Source organism: Podarcis gaigeae (genome assembly GCF_964106915.1).
Source record: "Podarcis gaigeae genome assembly, chromosome: 14".
NCBI lineage: Eukaryota > Metazoa > Chordata > Lepidosauria > Squamata > Lacertidae > Podarcis > Podarcis gaigeae.
The window spans coordinates 2,358,057-2,377,660 of NC_139690.1; the positions used below are offsets into that span (position 1 = coordinate 2,358,057).

A 19,604-nucleotide genomic window follows, 5' to 3' on the forward strand; every position below is an offset into this window, starting at 1 on the left:
TTTAAGGACAAAAAAATCTGGAAAGGGAGGTTGATATGCCTATTTATAAGGATCTTCAAGTGCTGCAACTCTACATTCTACCCTGAGACATTTTAGAAAATTGGATACTGAGTTTAGTACTCTCTCTCCTGGACAATTAAGTGGTAATTCTTACGGATATATTGTTTCAGTCTCTTCTTTAAGGTAGATATTTGTAATATATGAATATCAACTTCAAATTTAGTTTTATGTTAAATTGCCTATGTGTATAAACGGGTCTAAAGAAGGGGGGTAGTGGGAAAGCACAGAAACTGTTTACTGTTTATTGGGAACTTACACTGAATGGCCTTGAAACTGATAAGGTCGTGGTGAAAACTGGATGTTTTGAGAACAACAGAAAGACAAAAATATGACAGTGATTAAACAGTCAGAGTTGAGTCTGAATAGAAGGGCCCAAGTACAGGACCCAGGGGATAAACCTCAATCTGAATTGGAAAAAGATTTCATGAAAGAGATGAGGGTAATTATGGCTAAAATAACAGAGGAGTTTACAACCTGAATGGATCAAAGCATTAAAAGGGTGACAGAACCGGTTGAAACAATAGAGTCTTGGACAGGGAGAATTGAGGAAGGGGATGTTCCTAGGCAGAAGTTGGAAAGGAAGCCTGAACATTGGGAAAAGATGACTGATACGAAGTCCAAAAGAACAGGGTAGATTTGGAAGTTTTGTGGCTTAGGCAGAAAACCCTTGAGGAGGCCTTGGTGAAAGTACAACCTCTGAGACTGAGAGAAGTTTGGAGGAAAGGCGAGCTGGAACTTGCCTCAACTGACAGATGTTTTCTGATGAAATTTAAGTATGCCAAAGTTAGGAAAAAGAATGGGAAATGGTCTTGGAAAAAGTTATTGTTTATGTGCAAAATATTGTAGATATTGGTACATTACCAGGCTTTGATTAAACGCTTGCAATTAGTAGAAATGGGGATAAAATTAGAAGGAAAACAAAAATAGTTAAACACAGATGTGGAATGCAGAAAGTTGTTTTAAATGAATCTCTAGATGCTTAAATAACATCTGTGTTAATGATTTGAAGTGTAAATGATTTGAAGTGTTAGTAAGTTTTGATTAACTACAGGTAATTATTAGAAAATTGGATAAATGGAAATGGAAGAGAATTTTGTTTATATAAAGAACCAGAAGAGGGGGTGGAGGGAAGTCCAGAGATTCCTGGAATCTCAGAAAAAAAGGTTTTGAAAAGATACTGCTGTACATGGGGATGGGGGGGGGGGGTAAAAATGTTCTCTTTTACTAATGTTAATGTGGAATTAAATTGTGAAAAAGAATAAAAAATTATTTAACAAAAAGAAGACGACAAATAATCCTTATTCTGTGCAGTCATGCAATGCAAACATGTCATTCAACTGACTTATTTTTCTACAGTGAAATCAAGCTGGCATGGAGGTGGATTTCCACTCTCTGCTGTCAAAAACTTTCCCTTTCAGCAGCACCTTGCAAGGTGCTTTGAAATCCCTACTTCAAGACTTCAATGTATATTGCATATGGGGTCAAATTTGGCCCTCAAGACAGATCTGGATAAGAGAGCCAAAAAGGTTCCTCCACCTTCCTTCTCTTTTAACCCTCATGTCAGAAAGCTGCTTCACACTTGAACACAGCTGCCCAATGCTGGACTGCCCATTGCTTCAGTCTTGAGTCAACCCCCGCTCCTGAAAACACGGCAACTGTTCTGCAGTGTACACTTTTAACAGTTCTAGGGAGCTAAAACAATAAAAGGACTCGTATGTCATATTAAAAACCAACATTTATTGCTGCATTTGTTGCATATGTATTGCATCTGACAAAGACACTAGTCCACAAAGGCTTCTGCTGCAATAAATCTGTTAGTCTTAGATAAAAAAAAGGTTTCAAAGCCACGAGAATGCATACAAACCATACTTTGCCAATTTTCCTGTGATCACGATTTTTGGCTTCCTCCTGGACCTTCTCCCACTCTTTCATCATTTTGTTTTCCGGAAAAGATATTCCATAAATTCTCTGCAGTGTTTCCATGTCAGCCTTTCCCTCCCAATAAGTGGAGGAATTCTGTTGTTGAAAGAGTTACCCCAAATGTAAGTACATTGCAAGAAAAAAATGTAATCTGAGCCATTTGTGGGAAATAAACCATCTCAGATTGCCCAGTAATTCTTTATGAAACTAAGCCTGCAATCCTGTGCATTATTTACTTCTGCTTAAACCCCACTGAATACAGTCTGACAGTGATATTCATTCCTTTAGGTCTCCTGCTGCCCCCATATGCTTGGAACTTCCTCTCAAAGCACCTGTGAGATGCACCCCCTCTCCCTCCAAACCCACCTTTTCTGCAGGGAAGCTCAAAGAAGCGCTAGGAGCGACCAAGGCACCAGGGATCCCATCTGCCCAAATAAATTAGTGGCTCCCACCTACTGAGGAGACAGATGTCCCAAAGGTTACAAGAATAGCTAGAAGAAACCTTCTGCAGCAGACACTAGCTAAAGGTTTACAAAGAAATTTGTCACTTGAAGCTTTTAGGGTTAGATCTTTTCTCTCAGGCTCACAAGTTGATGTGAACTCAGTTCAGTAAACAATCATTTAAAAGGTTTGATTTCTTTATTACATGAAATGTTAATAAATATTTCATTTCAGTCTGCTCAGAATCAGAGACTCTGGTGAGAACTCAATCGAGATACTCCAGTGGAAGAGGAGTGGTGGAAAGAATTTTGGCTTAAATCAGCTTCTGTCTGCTCAAACAAGAGAAATCTCACTGAGCCAGTTCATGGCTGGTACTTTATGCCTAGGCAGCTTTCATTTACCTTGTGTGGCCAGCAGCTCACCCATGTGCTGGAGGGGTGTTAAATTACTGGCACCTATAGAGACATGTGGGACGCAGGTGGCGCTGTGGGTTAAACCACAGAGCCTAGGACTTGCCAATCAGAAGGTTGGCGGTTCGAATTCCCGCGACAGGGTGAGCTCCTGTTACTTGGTCCCTGCTCCTGCCAACCTAGCAGTTCGAAAGCACGTCAAAGTGCAAGTAGATAAATAGGGACTGCTCCAGCGGGAAAGTAAACGGTGTTTCCGTGCGCTGCTCTGGTTTGCCAGAAGCAGCTTAGTCATGCTGGCCACATGATCCAGAAGCTGTACGCCGGTTCCCTTGGCCAATAAAACGAGATGAACACCGCAACCCCAGAGTCGGTCATGACTGTACCTAATGGTCAGGGGTCCCTTTACCTTTATAGAGACATGTGGCGGGACTGCCCTAAGGTTGCAGAATTTTGGTGTAAATTCTTCAGTGACCATTTCTTTAATTACAAAAGACAGTAACTCCATCGCCTTATTTATATTATTGAATCACAGAGAAGGAAGCAGATTTACAAAGTAAAGAGCTTACCTTACATTTATTAACACTACACAGGCAGCTTTCGCAAAATTTTGGAAGACATTTGGTTTGCCTACTTTAGAATACTGGTTTACAAAAGTATGGCAGACAGTCCTCCTCAAAAAGATTTCTCATTAAACTAAAAGTACCCAGAGGACCAATTACAAATAACTTTTCTTTTGCCAAATGGTATCATTTTATTTCATATACAAATTAGGAAGCTCGTGGCCAGATGGTTCTTTCAGCATATGCCAAGATATGGATCTTGTGATTCCAAGAACAGAAAGTGGGGTTCTTATATTTGTTTTTCATAACAAGCCAGCAAACATAATGATAAATGTATATATATCATAACTCTGCTATGACCAACCGTTTATACAAATATACGCTGCAAGTTTCCCCCCTCCTGTTTGTGAAGGTACTGGTTATTATTTGCTTCTCCCCCCCCCCCGTTTCTCTTTGACCCTGTATCTTGTTTCTTTCTATTTTCCTTTAAAAAATCAACAAAAGTATTTTGAAAATAACAAAAATTCAGTGGTTTACATATCAACCACCACATTCAATTCTACCAATACGAAAAGTCCCCACCTCAAAAAAACAATGTTTAATATACAGTGGTACCTCGGGTTAAGAACTTAATTCATTCTGGAGGTCGATTCTTAACCTGAAACTGTTCTTAACCTGAAGCACCACTTTAGCTAATGGGGTCTCCTGCTGCTGCTGCGCCGCCAGAGTACAATTTCTGTTCTCACCCTGAAGCAAAGTTCTTAACCCGAGGTACTATTTCTGGGTTAGCGGAGTCTGTAACCTGAAGCGTATGTAACCTGAAGCGTCTCTAACCCGAGGTACCACTGTAGTTATAGGGATTTCAAAGCAGAGGCAATATTATTATTTGTTTGTTCTGAAATAGAAAAAAGTGTTTAAACTGCCAAGCAATACAACAGCCTTTGGAAGATGAGTGGACCGTCACACAGTACCATACAAACTGCATTCCATATTATTTGATGTACAGTCCAAATTTACTACGAAGCAACCCTATTTCTGTCAGGGAAGAGTTAGAAGTTTCCAGTTTTCTCAGAGGGAGAAAGCATTCCCCAAGGGGGGAAGGAGAGCAGTGAAGCTAATAGAAGGGAGCAAGAGGAACGACAGGGAGGGACCGGCTGCTCCCAGGAAAGGCCAGGGTTCAGGAGGGGAGATACAGGCCAGCTCCAGCCAGGAGGGTAGGAAAAAGGGCGGGAAAGCGAAGGGAAGGGCGCCTTCGCCATTTTGAGGGTGGCTGGTCACGGAGAAGCAGAGCTCAGAAGGGATCTGAAAGAAGTGACTCTGAGGAATGATATTTAAGAACCGTTTATAAGATTGTTTTGTTAATACGCAATAAAAAGTTATAAAAGAACAAGAAGCGTTTGTGTGGTGATCTGAAGAGGACAATGACCAGGCCTGACAATTTCAACACAAGGGAGCTTACTCCCCGCTGTAAGGGTGTTTCACTCTTGAAAATCCTAATCTTTAAAGGGCTTGCTTACCTTAAAAATCTTTAAGGCCTTAATTTTCCCAGTATGCCTCACGTGAGGGCCTCTGCATAAGTCAATCAGCGGACCACACCTATCAGAAGATTATAAAGGTTAAGATGCAATTAGAAAAAAATCAGGTTCCCAGTTCATTTAAGTCTATAGCCAATCAAAAGGTAATCCACTCTGAACTTTGTCACACATGCAGTTGTGTTAATCTGAACTTCTTGCACTTAAAATGAACCTGAGGCATCACACCAAGCCATGGTTTGTGCTTCCAAAAATGTAGCTGGGAACCAGGCTTTGTGGCTGCTTGTTCTCAGATGTGCCCCTCTCCATGGCGCAGCAGTTTCTAAGGTGGAGCAACAGCTTATAACTACAGCTTTTCAATTCAGACATTCCAAAATACAGCTCAAAACCACTGTCTACAAAATCCACCTCAAACCATAGCTTCCATTTCTGATTGCATTGCACAAACTGTTGACATAGGGATCATAATGAATCTTTGTTATGCTTCCCTTTAGCTTGATTTATGAACCTGTATGTGTATATTGTATATTACAGATTATATGTTTAATTGAAACAAAAGAACTTCACGAAACTGCATTTACAGTGGTACCTTGGGTTAAGTATTTAATTCATTCCGGAGGTCCGTTCTTAACCTGAAACTGTTCTTAATCTGAAGCACCACTTTAGTTAATGGGGCCTCCCGCTGCCGCCGCACGATTTCTGTTCTCATCTTGAAGCAAAGTTCTTAACCTGAGGTAATATTTCTGGGTTAGCGGAGTCTGTAATCTGAGGCGTCTGTAACCTGAAGCATACGTAACCCGAGGTACCACTATACTGATCCTTGCCTCACTTGAACCTCCTTTTGTAGAGTTTAGATTGTCAGATCTGTGCAGCAGCAACCTGCCTTTTGCTTACCATATTGCACCATGTACACTGATGGTGTGATCAAAGAACCATCACAGAATTGTAGAGTTGGAAGGGACCTTGGGGGTCATCTAGTCCAACCCCTGTGATGTGGGAATCTGAGTCAAAGCATCCATGTCAGATGGCCATTCTGCTTAAAAACCTCCAAGGAAGGGGAGTCCACAACATCCTGAAGGAGACTGTTCCACTGCCAAACAGCTCTTACTGTCAGAAAGTTTTCCCTGATGTTTAGTTGGAATCACCTTTCATGTAACTTGAAGCCACTGGTTTGGGTACGGTACTACCCTCCAGATCAGGAGAAAACAAGCTTGTTCCCTCCTCCATGATGTATGTTATAAGCAATAATAATAAAGCAACTATGTTCTCATTATATATACAGTATATTTTTTTCTAAATTTGAGCATATAATTTTCTCTCAAAATTTAAAATTACATACATCTTACAAATGCCTTCTTCCTAAGAATTTTAAAAAATAGCACATTTGAAAGTTTGAGTCAAAACTGCGCATCCTTTTACCTGTACACTGTAGTTGTTGGTGTGTCAACCTTGTCATTCAAAATTCGGCATTTAAACTGGTTATACTATGCAGAAGAGGAGCAAAAAGGTAAGGGAGGAAACAAAATGAGAATTTGAATTTTCTTGAACAAGCATGAAGCCATATACTAGCCTTCTGCAACTTGGTGCCCTGGAGATGTCATACAACTCTTATCACCTCTACTGAGTGTGGCCATTGGTCAGGCATGATGGGAGTTGCAGTCTGGGCTGCCTTATTCTGGCAGACCACTGGCCTACCTCACTTCCTATTCCGACAAGCAGCAGCTCCAGGGTGTTACTGTTGAATCTTTGTGAGCATCTTTTCAAACTCACAAGGTGTCCTGCATGCTCCTCTGCGTGCTCCACTCTGAAAGTTGTCAAGCCTTTTGCGGAGACAATCACTGATGCAATAAACTCACTTCATGCCCATGGTTCAGGCAGTAAGCTTTATTGCCCGCTTACAGCTGAATGGTTCTGTACATCATTGGCCCATAAATCAGTCACTAGCCTGCTGCTAGGACGGTCTGCATCTGGAGATGGTTCTCCCCCTCCCAGCAGGGAGAAGAGGAGAGAGAGAGAAATGAGCAAACTCAGCTCTTTATCTCAGTCTCTGTATCTAGGCCCAAAAAGACACTGTGCAGACCCTGAAGCCACCTGCTTCTAGATTGTTTACATTGCACTGTGCAGATAAGGAATGGCTACTAGTTTCCGTTTCACATATACCTACAGTTACTCCATATCCTTTTGTAATTGAAAATGCCAGAGATTCTGCCTCTAGAGTACGGTCCCTCCTACATTCTTATTTAAAATGGGCACAGCAGCCGCCTTATTGTGCAGCCCTTGCAAGATTTCTGGATGCCTTGCTAAGAGCTTCTGGACTCCTTTCTTCAGACATAGCCTGGGAAGATTGACATTCCTACCAGCCAGAGAGTATGTTATGAAACATGCAGGGGAAGCTAGACAGGGAAGAGATGGTTTGGCTGCATATTAGCTATATTAAGCACAGCTTCTTTCAGGACACAATTTCATCACGAATTAAAGAAGATGGTGACTGCAGGCTAAAGCAGTCTCCTGCTTCTCAAACCAAGAACTGCTAACAGAAGCTTCTGCTCTGAAATAACTACAGGCTTAAGCTACACACGGCCACTCGCGGTGTCTTTCTCTTCCTGCCCCAAGCAACATTTCAGGGGAAAAAGAGACTTTGTAGGACAGGGCTAGGGAAGAGTACTGTGGGCATGTACCTGATATGCAGAGCAAGGAGCATAAAAAATGGTTTGCAGCCTGGTGGGCAGGGAAGAGGAAGCAGGCAACTGAGAAGAAAACACTATTATCCCTAGAGTGGGATGGGGAACCTGTGGCCCTCCATAAGTTGTTGGGCTCAAACTCCCACCATCTCTGCCCACTGACTATGCTGGGAGGAGGGGGGAGGGTTATGTAAGCTAGAAGTCCAACAACGCTGGAAGAGGCCCAGGTTCCCTGTTAAGAAAGGAGAAAAGCAGCATTGAAAATATTTTCCCCTTTCCTGCCTGCTGTCTCCCTTGCACCCCTGACTGTGGAAAGTCAATGGTTTTGAGGGAGTATCTGCATTTACATGCTGTGGAAACAGCCAGCATCAGCAAGTACTAGTTTTCAGATTCCAAAGTTCAGAGCAACGTTTGCAGTGGATGATTTTGAACATTAGAAAACCCAGAGACTTACCTTAAACATATCCAGCAGGATTTCTTTGCGAACTTCTAGCCTTTCAAAAGGCTGCTTCTCTTTTATGATGTTTTTACACAGATTCTCCAGGGCTGGAAATTCTGTACTAGATACACCTCTAGAAAAAAGAAAGGCCAATGATCTTAAAGTAAAAGAGCATGTAGAGCAGCATGAAAGTTTATCATCCTCCATTACAAGCTGAAAATCCTATGCAGTTCTTTTTTTCACCATTGTATGGCAGTTTAAAGAAGATGGTCTTATTTATGACTAAAGTTCCTTTAAATTATAAACATGCAGCACAGCCCTAACCATGTCTACTCAGAAGTAAGCACTACTGAATGCAATGGGGCTTCCTCCCAGATAACTGGGGTTAAGGTGGCAGCCTTAGTTTCTATACATTTAAATATATAAATAATGATGCATTTAAAGGGCAAACATTTTAATGAGCAATATAGACTTTTATTATTGATTTAATCATCTTGGATTTGGGGGACAGTGGCAAGGTTGATGTTTAGACACCAGGAAAAAATTGTTTATTTCCACATCTGTATGACCATTTAGCTCGCTTAGCTTTACTCTGCACACCTTACTGTGGTATGTTGTATTTTTGTTCTGGAGTGCCTTTGATCATTGTAAACCACTTTGGATACTATTGTTGGAAAAGCACGGTATAAGGATTTTAATGAATAAAATACATTTTAAAATGTATGCAATCAAGACATTCAAGTGGCAAAGCTTTGCCTGGGCTATCCTCTGAGCCTGCAGGTGGGGAGATTTTGCATGCGTCAATTTTCCCTGAAAATAAAAAAAAAATATCTCCCAACACACAGGAAAAAATAGCATGTCAGCAAAGAGTATAAGCTGGACCCTTTCCTTTTCCTTTTTAAAAATGGTGCCACATGTTGGACAGAGTATGCAACTATTCCAACATCCCGCCTCCAGCCTCAACTGATACTCTCCACATCTGTACCACTTGATTTTGCTAAGTAAAGCTAATATTGTCTAAGATTTGCTATATAAAAATATTGGGTTCAGCCAGCTTTGGAGTATGAAATTCTATAACCAATGGTTCTTTCATTAAGACTAGTCATATTTTGCCTCTACATTTCCACTGGTGAAAGGAAATGCAGGCACAAACACCTCCTTTGCAGAACACATTACTGCTACTGAGTACTGATGCTATGGTGAAGATAGTAAATATTCTAATGTAGTTTTAAGGAAGAGGTTACATTAAAACCCAAGTTTATACTTCATTTGTGCTATACCAACTCCAAAATGCCAAGACTTGTTGACAAAACAATACCTGTTTTCAATGTACATGTCATAATAAAAACCATTCTCAATGGGAGGACCATAGCACAAGCATCCACCATAATAATTTTCCATTGCTTCTCCAAGAACGTGAGCACTAGAATGCCAATAAACCTGCATGCAAGGATAAAAAATAGATCATGAGGCAATTAATTATTAGTAAGTTCCCTATTCCCCTCACAGATAGATTAGAGCTGAGCAACACACAATCAAATATTTACGTTTTCCAATATGAAACCTTTGCCTGTACCATGCCCCGTGTATCAGAGATGGGCAGATTTCACAATCTGTTCCCCCACCTCGAACCCTAAGGTCCATCAACCAGAGCCAGATGAAACATGTTCACTCACAGAGTAGAGCCAATCACCTACTTGCCACCTTGAGCCAACTACTGGGATAACATGTAGATTTGTATATCTGAGTTGCTTCAGATCAGGGGTTCAAACACAGAATTAGCTAGCAAAAATACCTGATCAAAAGCAATCTCTTAGCATTCAAGTGTTGTAGGTAAAGAACAACAAGGTTGAGATAGAAAATTATCACAGCAGATTATTATTTTTTGGTTACTTTCAATTTTACTTGCTAAAATATTAGGGATCAAAAACTCCAATCAGCTGCACATCACTCAGAGCTCTATTAGTTGGTCCTGATCTACCTGATCCATGCCATACATGATCACCTGTACATGGTTAGATAAGGCTGGCTCACAATCCTAGTCTACAATATATAACCTTTTACTTCCATCATCCCTTCTCTATTTCCACACTGCTGCTATGTGCCATCACCATACTAAATTCCACAGAGGGGACCTGGCTGCCACTGGCTGCTGGCATCTGGGTGAGGAGAGGAGCGGGCAGTATGTGGACTGTGCCTGCTGTTGTCCCCTGGCAAGCCCCAGCTTAGCCTCTCAGTGCCAGCCCCAGTCTGGGCAGCATCGCCTCTGAAGCTCGGCTGCCTGGGTCTCAAAAGCACCAGGTGAGGGAGGAAGGTGGTGCAGCCTCTGATGGGCCACAGGCTCTCATCCTGGGCTGTCCTCAATTGACTCTGGCTTCCTTCTCACTGCCCACCCTCCTGGCAACATACCAGTGAGGGGCAGCCTCCCCCAATATTTTACTGAAGTTGGTGCCATTGCCAGGCAGCCAGTGGGAAAGCCGGGGGGGGGGGTGCTGGCCTGCAATGGCACCCACCTCGTTTTGGCTGAAAAAAAAGCCCTGCCTGTACAAGGATTTCCTTTGCTGGATCAGGACTTTTGTTTTCAAATTATTTTACAAAGAGAGAGATTAAAAAAAAGTTTACGTACAGCTTGAGCTTCTTCATTATCAAAGGTGAGCAGCTCCAAGGAAGAGTCTCTTTCCATCGGCCGATCCAAATCCCACAGTTCCCCATTCACTTTGGCTACGATGGCATTATCAGCAAGTCCACAACTAAAGAGAACAAAGGCATGCTAAAAATGTTACCTCTAAAAAACCTGCCAGAGATGTCCTCCTTTTGAGGCCATCAAACTTTTAATTCTAGTTGCTGAGAGATGGGCTTGATGGTAGGTCAGAGAGAAAGGTACAGATGTTAAAGCTTAATTGTACATAAAATAGATGTGCAAAAAAGACAGTTTAAGCTTTAACTTGCACACAAAGTATTTTTAGCATTTTCCCCTCTCTAATCACAGCTATTATATATTTCTCTCTACGTGCTTTTTTTCTGTGTGTACATGCATACATAAAATCATTAATCCAACCCCCTGCAGCACAGGAATCCTGCCCACCACCATCCCTGGGTGGGCTCAAAACACTATCCTGGTTAACAGCCAGACCCACTGACCCACTGCGCCATCTGAGGATGACAAAAACCCTGTCTGCAAGGAAAATTACCTAATTCGTAGAGCTAGCTGATGTGGAGTTGTTTTCCAGGATTCCCCCTCCATCTTCCTCCCATCAACAAGAGTGATTCTGATAGGTCTGCTTTGGCTGGATGCTCTGGAATCAAGGAGAGCATCGTGCTCTTTCTTCAGTGCTTCATATAACTTCAGCCTTTCTTTGATGAAGCTTGGTTCCTGCTGTAGCTGTTAAAAAGTGTGCAGGGCAGAATGTCAGTGCAGGCCTTCAACACAAATAGGGCATGGAGAACGCATGTGAAATATTAATATTAATATTATTAATAATAATATATATATGTCACCCATCTGACTGGGTTGCACCAGTTATTCTGGGCGGCTTCCAGCAAACTATAAAAACAAACTAAAACATCAATCATTAATAACTTCCCTATACAGGGAAGTTCCAATGGGAGCTGCACAGTTGCATGGAAGCTCCCATTCACTGCAAATTCCCACCACCAATCACTTTCACACCTTTTCTAGACTGTATCAATAGTAGCTGTAAACACATGGGTCAGAATCATGAACAGCTTGGACTTCATTTGACATTTCCAAATGACATTTTCAAACTGCTGTAGTTGAAAAGGAAAGTCATTATTTAGTCTAAAAGTGGCTTATATTGTTCCCTGTCAAATGGAAATGGCAAAGGCAAAAATACAAATGTGAGCTCCAGCCGTACACGCAGCTCCCATCCTCCTATATGTGTAGCTCCTCCGGACCATGATATAGAATCTCCTATAACTCTCATCCTAGCTAAATGATAACCCATGGTCCTTATATTGGACAGCACTGGACATTCGTAAAGCTCATATGTTTTAGGGTTAAGTTCCACAGAATAGAGCAAATGCCATTTATTACTGCTCATCTTCAAGACTACTTACTGAAAACTGGGAATCTGCAGATAATCATAGTCCACCTCTTGAAATCACAATTTGTATTGTAGTGGTATACCTGTGCCTGGGTTGCAACCACCTCAGGCTGTGCACGGAAACTACTCCAAGCAAAAGATCCAAGACTGGGGAAGAGGGTTTGATCCTTTCCTCCCAGCACTGTTTTCCTGATGACTTCTATCCACCCAGCAGTTATCCTTGAATCCTAAAATTGTAGAACTGGAAAGAACCACAAGGACCCTTGCATCCAACCCTCTGCAGTGTCAGAATCCTTTTGCCCAACTTGGTGCTTGAACACACAGCCTGAGATTAAGAGCCTCATGAGCTAAAAAGAGGAAAGTTAAGGTCAAGGATCCCCACTGTCTCATCTAGTCAGGCACAACAGAGACAAAGACAATGCCAAGAGTGGCTACCTGGACACCCTAAAAAGTCCACATACCTCACTTCTACATCCATCAGCAGCTTGACTTTCCTTCTTCTCCCTTTTATGTTTACTCTGGTGAACAGCAAGGTTTGCATTGGGAGGATCCTAAGTAAAGAAAAGGTAGAACTACATTATATAAAAAAATTTGCCAATCCAATTGCCAGAATCAAAGTCAAAGCAAAAAAAGTGGTCAGAATTAGTAATTAAAAACACAAAGACAGAGAGGGAGTCAAGGAAATTAATTTCAAAAGCTCAAATCTCTGAACTGTAATGCCAATTACATTACTAAAGTACCATGTATTCTAGAGATACTGTACTTCATCAGTCATTAACCGTGACAGGGCCTGCTGTGCCTGTAGAGATCAATATGGAAGAGACGTGTTATTGCAGCTGGGGAAGATGAAGGGGGTGGGGGTGGATATGTATATAATGTTATAGGTTTTGGGGGGAGCCCTAAACCCTAGAAATTAATAAATGGTGGGATTTTGATTAATTGGGATGTGGATGAAAGTACAAGCTGCAGAACACTGCCAGACAAGGAATCCCTGGGCTGGCTTAGCAAAGAGAAAATCTGTTAACAGGACAAGATGGCCCAGGGAGATAGAAGTTGCCAAGGTGTGTTGGAGATGACAGGAAAAGAGAGGTTTTGAGCAAAGTGTTCTGGGAAGAAGGAGAAGGAGGAATAAAGCATGGGATCCATCTTGGGCAGGCTGGGGGCGATGCCTTGGTCTCCAGGGCTGCCCTGCTGTGGGGGTCAAGCCCCTCTTGAGAGGACCATGCTGTAAGATCGGGACTCCCTCCATGCACACCAAAGGTGTAAATAGGGGAATAAACCATCATTCTTAAAGCCACGACCGTCTCCGCCCTGTCTCGATTCTCCAAAGGACTGCAGACCCCCAGGGAGCGCCCGGACCCCCAGGAATCTTGCCGCGGCTCGGCGGGGGGGGTGGCACCCCACTTTTGAGGCAATAATCCTGTCACTGTTGGTATGGGACTGCAGCTTTGCACGCCCTTCCCTTGGAAGCAAGTGCGCGCGCCCCTGCCCGCCGCTCCAGCTGAAGAAGCAGAAGGGAAGCGCCGCGACGCCGCCCTCCTCTCCCGATGCCCCCGCCCAGACGCCGGCCTCGCCGGGGGGGGGGCGGGCTTCCCGGCAGGTCCTCCGAAGGGAGCCCCGGCGGACCCAAGGCGCTCTCTCCCGGAGCGGCGGCCGGGCTCGGACTGGCCGGCGAGGCCCCCGTCCGCCCCCCGCCAGGCCGCCTCCTCCTCACCCACCTGCGCGGCCGCCCGAGGCGGCTCTGGCCGGGGCTCCGGCGGAGGCCTGGTCCCGGCGCGGGCCAGCTCTGCTCCGAGGCTCCGCCGCAGGTGCCCCAGGCGGTAGCGGAGCTTCTCGTTCTCGGCCCGCAGCGCCTGCAGCCCCGGGCTCGCCTCCCGCAGCGGAGCCCCGGCCAGGCCGCCGTCGGGCCAGCGCTCCGGCTCCTTCAGGCGCGCGATCTCGGCCGCCAGGCAGCCGAGCTCCTGCTCCTGCCGCGCCAGGCGGGACGCGACGCCCTCGGCCCAGGCGGGCGCCGCCATCGCCCTCGCCCTCGCCCGCTCCGCGCTCCGGCCTCGCAGGAGGAGGAGGAGAGGGGAGAAGGGGGCGGCGGCCTCGGCCTGCCTCTCGAAATGTGTAATTCAGACACGTGGGGTAATAAATTCAGGACGGAAAACAGAGAGAGGTGGGAGTTCGTTGGGCAATTCTAACACATAGGATTATTATTATTATTATTATTATTCTTATTAAAGAATACATTCATTGTTTGAGGCTGATACCTGTTTCTCCCATGAACACAGGGACACCCTAAGGAAAAGGGGGACAAATCAGAAACTGGGATGATGTCTGTAAATCTGGGAGTGTCCCTGGAAAATAGGGACCTATGGAGGGTCTGGAAGCTTCAGCTGGTGCAAAAGGCAATGGCCAGATTGCTCACCAGAACAAGGCGGTTGGAGCACCATCACACACCCCAGGCCTGCCCAGCTGCTTCGGGGCCCAATTCAAAGGGCTGCCTTAGGACCTCCATGCCTTAAGAGCCGCCTCTCCCCAAACAGACCCACCCGGACCTGCGCTTGTCCTCGGAGGCCCTTCTCTATGTCTCCCCCGCTGAGGCGTTCGGAGGGCGGCAACAAGAGGACGGGCCTTTTCTGTGGTGGCTCCCGATTGTGGAACGCTCTGCCCAGAGAGGCTCGCCTGGCGCCATCATTACTTGTCTTTAGGTGCCAGGCAAAACCATTCCTCTTTACCCAGGCCTATGGCCATTAAATAATCTGTGGCCTGCAAAAGTATGGGAGAGTGGACTGTTAAGATGATTATTTTACAATCAGGCTATTTGCCAGTATGCTTATCACTGATGTTATGTGATGTGTTTTTAATGTTGTACACCACTCTGAGATCTTTTGATAAAGGGCGGTATATAAATTGAATAAATAATAATAATAATAATAATAATAATAATAACAATAATAATTAATTGGAAGGTTGGCAGAGTTCTATGAAGCAAACAAACAACTTTGGTCCATATAGAGGCATGTAATAGCAGCCACCAAGCACAAGATGGCGGAATTCTTAAACATTTGGGTTTTTTAAAAATAACACCAGCCCATAGTTTCTCAGCAATAGCAATGAACATACCTTTCTTGAACCAGTTATCTAGGGAATAGCATGAAGTCTCATCCCAGCCCTAAACAATCAGTAATTGAGCACTGCCAGGAGATATACTGTAAAAATCAACTGTTTATGTATAAGTTCCTTACCTTTATAAAAAAATAGACTGAAGATCACATTTTTACCTATTGTGTATTGATTTCTCTGATTTCCAAAATTTATGAACTTTGGCACAACTCCACATCTGCCAATAAGATCCTCACTCCTTGCAGCCCCACTTGATCTTGTAACATGAGCCACACATACCGGGATAATATACCACCAATTAGTAACATTTAAAGAGTTCTCCCTTATGCTGACAGAAACCAGTCTAAAGGGTTGGGTGGACCAGATCTTTGTGCATGGAGAGGCACCAAGATGTTCCTCAAGAACTGAATCCTGGGGCAAATATTGTAACTGCAAAAGTAGGGAGCATATGATTGATATCATTCCCCTCCGGATGCCCTGCTTAGTTTTCAGCAGGCATTTAAAAGCTGAAACAGAAGGCACCAGCTGAATCTCACTGACGGGAACCTTCAGCCAGAGTCTGCTGCCATCCAGACCAATCGGACTGAATTTTCCCACCTAAGGAAATCTTAAGCATCAGTCAGTCTCTCTCCCTCTCCCTCTTCCCTTGCCAAAGCCTGTCACCATGAATGACTGCTATGTAGGCTAGGCTTGTACTCAATTACAAAGCTCAGGGAACCTCTGGGACCTCATTCGCTCAACGGCTGAGATCACCTGCAGGAGCATTGTTGGTAGTCCTTTGAGTTGGCGAGGCTTATTTGACAACAAGAAAATGAGCCTTTGGTGTCATTGGCCCAGTATGGTGGAACACTGCCAATTCAGCACGCACTTTCTGTGCCAACTTTTAAACACCTGCTGCAAACTTTTCTCTTCCACCAGGCCTGTGCAGGCAATTAAGAACACATCTTTCCATAATACTGTACTTAGCTGATTTCTGATTTTAACCTTTTCATGTTTCTGGTTTTCTGGACAATTGTTGTAAACCGCTCTGATTTATTTTTTTATCACGAATAGCAGTATAAATATTTTTAGAAATAAAATATAAATATTGTAACATGACAAGGCCTCATGGCTCTGTCAAAGAGGTCACAGAACATTTTATTTTCATTCCAAATACAAACCTTTATACATCATATATGCACTGAGATCATTCTGTTCCCATTAGACTCTTTTTCCAAGGGACAGAGCTATCCCAGCACCCTGGCATGATGTTCCAAGCAAGATCAGAAGACATGGGAACCTGTAGGCCCGTCTTCACCAACCTGCTGCCCTCCAGAGTGTGCTGGTGCTGATGGGAGTCGTAGCCTCAAATTTCTGGAGGACAGCAGGTTGCTGAAGTCTGCTGCAGGCTGTATCTCCGCAAGTTATAAATGTGATAGTAACTGCATATGCAGTGGGAAATGGCAGAAATATATGTGAAAGTATATATTGTGCTGGGGGCTGAAGGTGACAGTCTGATGATGATTGAGGAAGGGAGTTGCCCTGGGCAATAGAGGCAGCATGAATGTCTCAGAAATCCTGGAGAAAGCAAGCAGATCAAAAAACAAAACAACACTGCTGCAGATTGCAGGAATTTACACGTTAAGAGGGGATGTTCTACAAGCATGATCCACAGTGAATAATTACTGCTGGCAGCACACCTACATTGGAGCTGTAAGAATTTCTCTTAATCCTAATTCATTAAGTAGACACTATTTATGAGAGTTTTTTGTATTTTATTTTATTATGGGAGTTGACCTAGTAACCAGCACACATGATAGACAGCCTCAGTGATGAAAGTTACGAATATCAGGCTTCAGAGAGAAAACAAATTCTTATCATAGGTCTTTCTGTTCATAAATGTGTTGCATGGAACATATTTCCTATGAAATACTACTTAAAAGGAGCCATCACCAATCAATCATACTGTGATTTGGATGACAGTCCTCCCAGGGTCAAACTTGGTATAACCCTGAAGACACATCCTCTTGTCTTAACACCATTTTGTCATGGGTGATTCATCTGATATTTTGTCTTCTTGAAAAAAGCATCCTTTTCATCTTAAAAAGAGGGTCTTTTAAAGATTGGTTACAGAATTAAAAAGTAACATTAGCCCAGCTATTTTCCTATCTCCTTCACTATGGTTGCAGAGATGCTTATTAACGCTTGTAAAGGGATAATTAGTGTAAAGTAATCCTCTTAGGGGACTGAAAGCCCTGGGCGTGGGCTTCCCCCCTCCCTTTTATCATTTCGACATAGGCCTTTTCTATTCCAGCTGAATTGCAATAACCATAGGCAGGCAATACACACTTGCACTCCCTCTATCCTTGCATTATGCGGCCATCGCCTGCTAAAGACTGCACAGCCCAGGCAGAGTTGGAATATCTGCATTTATTTTTAGCTTAAATGCAAACATGTTTGGATGGTCGGCTCGCTCTTGGTTTTATAACTGTACAAAACTGACAAAAAAAGATAGCAGAGAGAAGAACCGCTGGCTTGCTGATATCCTAAGCAACCACAGGGAGAGAATCGAAGCAGAGCTGGATGTGCAGAAAGTGCTGTCATATCTGGTTTATGAGAGAGTTTTTTCCTTGGAGGAGTACAAAGACATTTTGTCCCAGGAGTGCTGTGAGAAGCAAGCTGCGTATCTTTTTGAGAAACTGACTTGCAAGGGTCCCGGCGCCTTGTCCACTTTCTGCTCCGTGCTGGAGGAGGTCTGCCCCCAGTTGCTCCTTTCCATTCTCCTTGACTATCAAGGTAAGGTCATAGGTCCAAGTGTGTTATTGGCAGTGCCCTCAAATCTTTCCACCCTGATAGTCTATAATTAGAGGCTACTTTCTCTGGTGCTGGGCGTTTGCTCCCTTTATAGTGCTTTGTTAAAGGGAAACCCAGGAGAAGAGAGAAAACTGAGATGCAGAAAGAGAATGTGATATAGATGTAATATAAAGCAGTATTTGTAATAGAAATAGAAGAAATAGAATTAAGAATAGAAATTCTTAAATGATTTACCTATTTATTATTACATTTATATCCCACCTTTTATCCAAGAAGCTGAAGAGGGCATGCACCATTCTTCCTTTCTCCATTTTATTCTAATTAAATTCAGATGATTACTGATGCTGAATAACCCATCAGTTGATGAGAAACTTTCTCAAATTAAAAAAGGAAAAGAAAAAATCGATGATTCATCTAATTATATAGAGGCCACTTTGTTCTATATGTTTAAGTGAGTGTAATTTGCAGTGTAATATTGCCTATGAGACAGGTAGACAGATGGATAGTCAAGTTACATTCATGATAGGTTCTACCACATTTTATTTATTTATTGCGTTTATATCTCACCTTTGGCTTCAATGAGCTCAAGGAGGCTTACATGGTCCTACCCCTCCTCATTTAACCTTCACAACAGCCCTGTGAGGCAGGTTAGGCTGAGTGAGAGCTATTGACTGGCCCAAGGTCACTCACGGCTGAATGGGGATTTAAACCATGGTCTCCCCATTCCTAGTCTGATACCCTAACTGCTATGCCACACCGGCTTTGAGTCATAGGATCATTACATGAAACTACCCTTGGTTGAGTCATTACATGAAACCATCCTGACAGCTATTACTGAAAAAGGGAATGGTCAACAGACAGTGGAAGAAGAACTGCTAAAAGCAGGCTGCCAGCTACAAGTAAATGCAACATAGCATCAGGGACAGCTCTATTACATATCGTAAAGAGATTTTGCAGGTCAACCCACAACACCTAAATCAGAATAACTGGATTGCTGCATTTGACTGAAGTCTTAATCCCATTTTCATCAGGGAAACTGGATCAGTTTCTCCTGTGCATCTTTACTCAGAAGCATGTCCCATTGTATTCAGTGGTCTACTTCTAAATGTGCTTCGAGTGCAGCCCATTTTAGCTCAAGCAGGCTGGGGACATGTGGATTTTGGTTTCATGGCACTCATGTTGCTTGCGGTTGGGAGGCTGATTTATCCCAAAATCGTACATAGCCTGTGAGTTTATTGTATTGATTGCACACATCTCAAACAGAAACTTAAACGACCCAAAAGGCTTTCTATAGTAACAGCTACATTTCAGAAACCAAATGCACACCAAGGTGTGCTGATTAAAAAATAACGCACCAACATTAACTTCACTTCTGAAATAGCCACTGCTCGCTCTGCCATTATTTCACACTTGTAAACTTAATTACCTTTAAAATTGACAGTTGCAAATCCAATTATGCAATAAGGTGACGGGCCGTTTACCATAATTTATCTATGAACAGACCACTATGCATCTCTCTCTGTTTCCTTCTTATGATTTACTGGACAGTTTTATGATGCTGACAAGGATGCAAATGCAAGAAATTGTGTTTTC

General features: G+C 43.3%; 2 protein-coding genes across 9 annotated transcripts in view; one reads left to right on the top strand and one right to left on the bottom strand.

Annotated features, from left to right (window-relative positions):
• Positions 1–14,212, bottom strand: part of TARS3 (threonyl-tRNA synthetase 3) — a 30,367-nt gene extending 16,155 nt beyond the window's left edge. Inside the window, exons 1-9 of one of the 3 annotated variants that reach the window (XM_083712180.1) lie at positions 14,000–14,212; positions 12,569–12,658; positions 11,235–11,425; positions 10,670–10,793; positions 9,362–9,483; positions 8,059–8,176; positions 6,343–6,407; positions 4,909–4,987; positions 1,930–2,076 (exon numbers count right to left, since the gene is read on the bottom strand). In XM_083712180.1, the coding sequence (XP_083568306.1) occupies positions 1,930–2,076; positions 4,909–4,987; positions 6,343–6,407; positions 8,059–8,176; positions 9,362–9,483; positions 10,670–10,793; positions 11,235–11,425; positions 12,569–12,658; positions 14,000–14,125 (1,062 nt within the window). In that variant the 5' untranslated portion in view covers positions 14,126–14,212. Of the gene's footprint in view, positions 1–1,929; positions 2,077–4,908; positions 4,988–6,342; positions 6,408–8,058; positions 8,177–9,361; positions 9,484–10,669; positions 10,794–11,234; positions 11,426–12,568; positions 12,659–12,847; positions 12,867–13,825 lie in introns of those variants that run through there. The other 2 variants (XM_083712179.1, XM_083712181.1) reach the window with 2 other exon arrangements.
• Positions 14,213–17,635: 3,423 nt separating this feature from the next.
• Positions 17,636–19,604, top strand: part of TJP1 (tight junction protein 1) — a 340,092-nt gene continuing 338,123 nt past the window's right edge. For all 6 annotated transcript variants that reach the window (XM_083712144.1, XM_083712153.1, XM_083712154.1 and 3 more), the window contains exon 1: positions 17,636–17,993. In XM_083712144.1, the coding sequence (XP_083568270.1) occupies positions 17,651–17,993 (343 nt within the window). In that variant the 5' untranslated portion in view covers positions 17,636–17,650. The remainder of the gene's footprint in view (positions 17,994–19,604) is intronic.